Source organism: Octodon degus, unplaced genomic scaffold (genome assembly GCF_000260255.1).
Source record: "Octodon degus isolate 3935 unplaced genomic scaffold, OctDeg1.0 scaffold00245, whole genome shotgun sequence".
In the NCBI taxonomy this organism is placed as follows: domain Eukaryota; kingdom Metazoa; phylum Chordata; class Mammalia; order Rodentia; family Octodontidae; genus Octodon; species Octodon degus.
Window position 1 is genome coordinate 2,709,731 of NW_004524821.1, and position 1,160 is coordinate 2,710,890.

The 1,160-nt window shown below is 40.3% G+C and overlaps 1 protein-coding gene across 2 annotated transcripts in view; it reads right to left on the bottom strand.

The window, feature by feature from the left end:
• The window catches only part of Zfp69 (ZFP69 zinc finger protein), a 24,244-nt gene that overhangs the window by 7,294 nt on the left and 15,790 nt on the right, over positions 1-1,160 (bottom strand). The window contains exons 4-5 of one of the 2 annotated variants that reach the window (XM_023706188.1): positions 683-809; positions 297-392 (exon numbers count right to left, since the gene is read on the bottom strand). In XM_023706188.1, the coding sequence (XP_023561956.1) occupies positions 297-392; positions 683-809 (223 nt within the window). Of the gene's footprint in view, positions 1-296; positions 396-682; positions 810-1,160 lie in introns of both variants that reach the window. The other variant, XM_004645976.2, reaches the window with a different exon arrangement.

The window sequence follows — 1,160 nt, forward strand, 5'->3', positions numbered from 1 at the left end:
AGAGAAGCATGGGAGCTGAGAAGTAGGATGAGAAAAGAGATGCTTTTCCTTTTATTGTCACAAATATCTCTGTGTTATTCCTAAGTCTGAATTCTCTTCTCTTAACTCCAATTCCAAGAAGACTTTTTAAAGAGAGCTCAGTGAAAAAAAAGGGGCAACATAGGGAGATACCATTACAAAGTAGCTCTCAGGTGTACTGCAAGCTCTATCTGGTGACCTGAGCATTTCCCACAACGTAAGAAGACTCTGAGCACTCTGGTCCACACACTAAAAGGTACCATCTGCCTCTGTCTCACCTGCATTGTGATTTCCTAGATCTTCTTTTGCTGTCATCCATGGCTCTTCTCCTTTCTCCAACTGTGAGATCACACTAGGCTTGGAGAGCGGATATCCTGCTTATGGAGTCAAAGAAAAAACAGATGAATGTTTTGTTGATGTCTAAAAAACACCTCCAGGATGTACTTCCAGCTTGTGGTAGAAGCTCTGAAAACAGAAAGGGGCATATCCTTTTATTTTTGCTCTATAAACTAGCTGTTCCCCACGGAAGGAGAATGAAATACCCTGGTTTTGTTTTCAAAAGAACAAGATATTTCTAGGATTAGTAATCCACAACATAAGTAACTTTGAAATTCTGACATTCTTACAAATTTAGGTGTCTGAATATATGTATGGCCATCCTTACCAACTGACACCAAGTTCCTGAAATTCTCCAGCATCACTTCCCGGTACAGGTTCCGGTGAGCAGGGGCCAGCTGTTTCCACTCCTCTTGGGTGAAGTCCACAGATATGTCCTTGAAGTTCAACAGTTTCTAGAATATCAAACACATTCCTTTTAGTGAGTCTACAGCAATCGAAGTTCAAAGAGTTCTGATAGTATTCTTCAGTCTAAAGATTTCAAACTAATTTTCCCAGGAGTCTTGAATACATCTGTCTAGATTCTCTGGAAAGGAGTATATTAAACATAGGATAGATGGTCATACTTGGCTTAGAAAAAAATTAAGCAATATAAAGAGAATAGAGAGAGACCTCGTGAAGGTCAGGATGGTCTCTTTTGCTCGTGGAAGGCCACTATACTACGATGATATCTGGCCAGAGACATAAATTCAGTGAGGGATTGCCATGTAGATGAACATTCCACACAGATGCAAAGGACTTAAGGT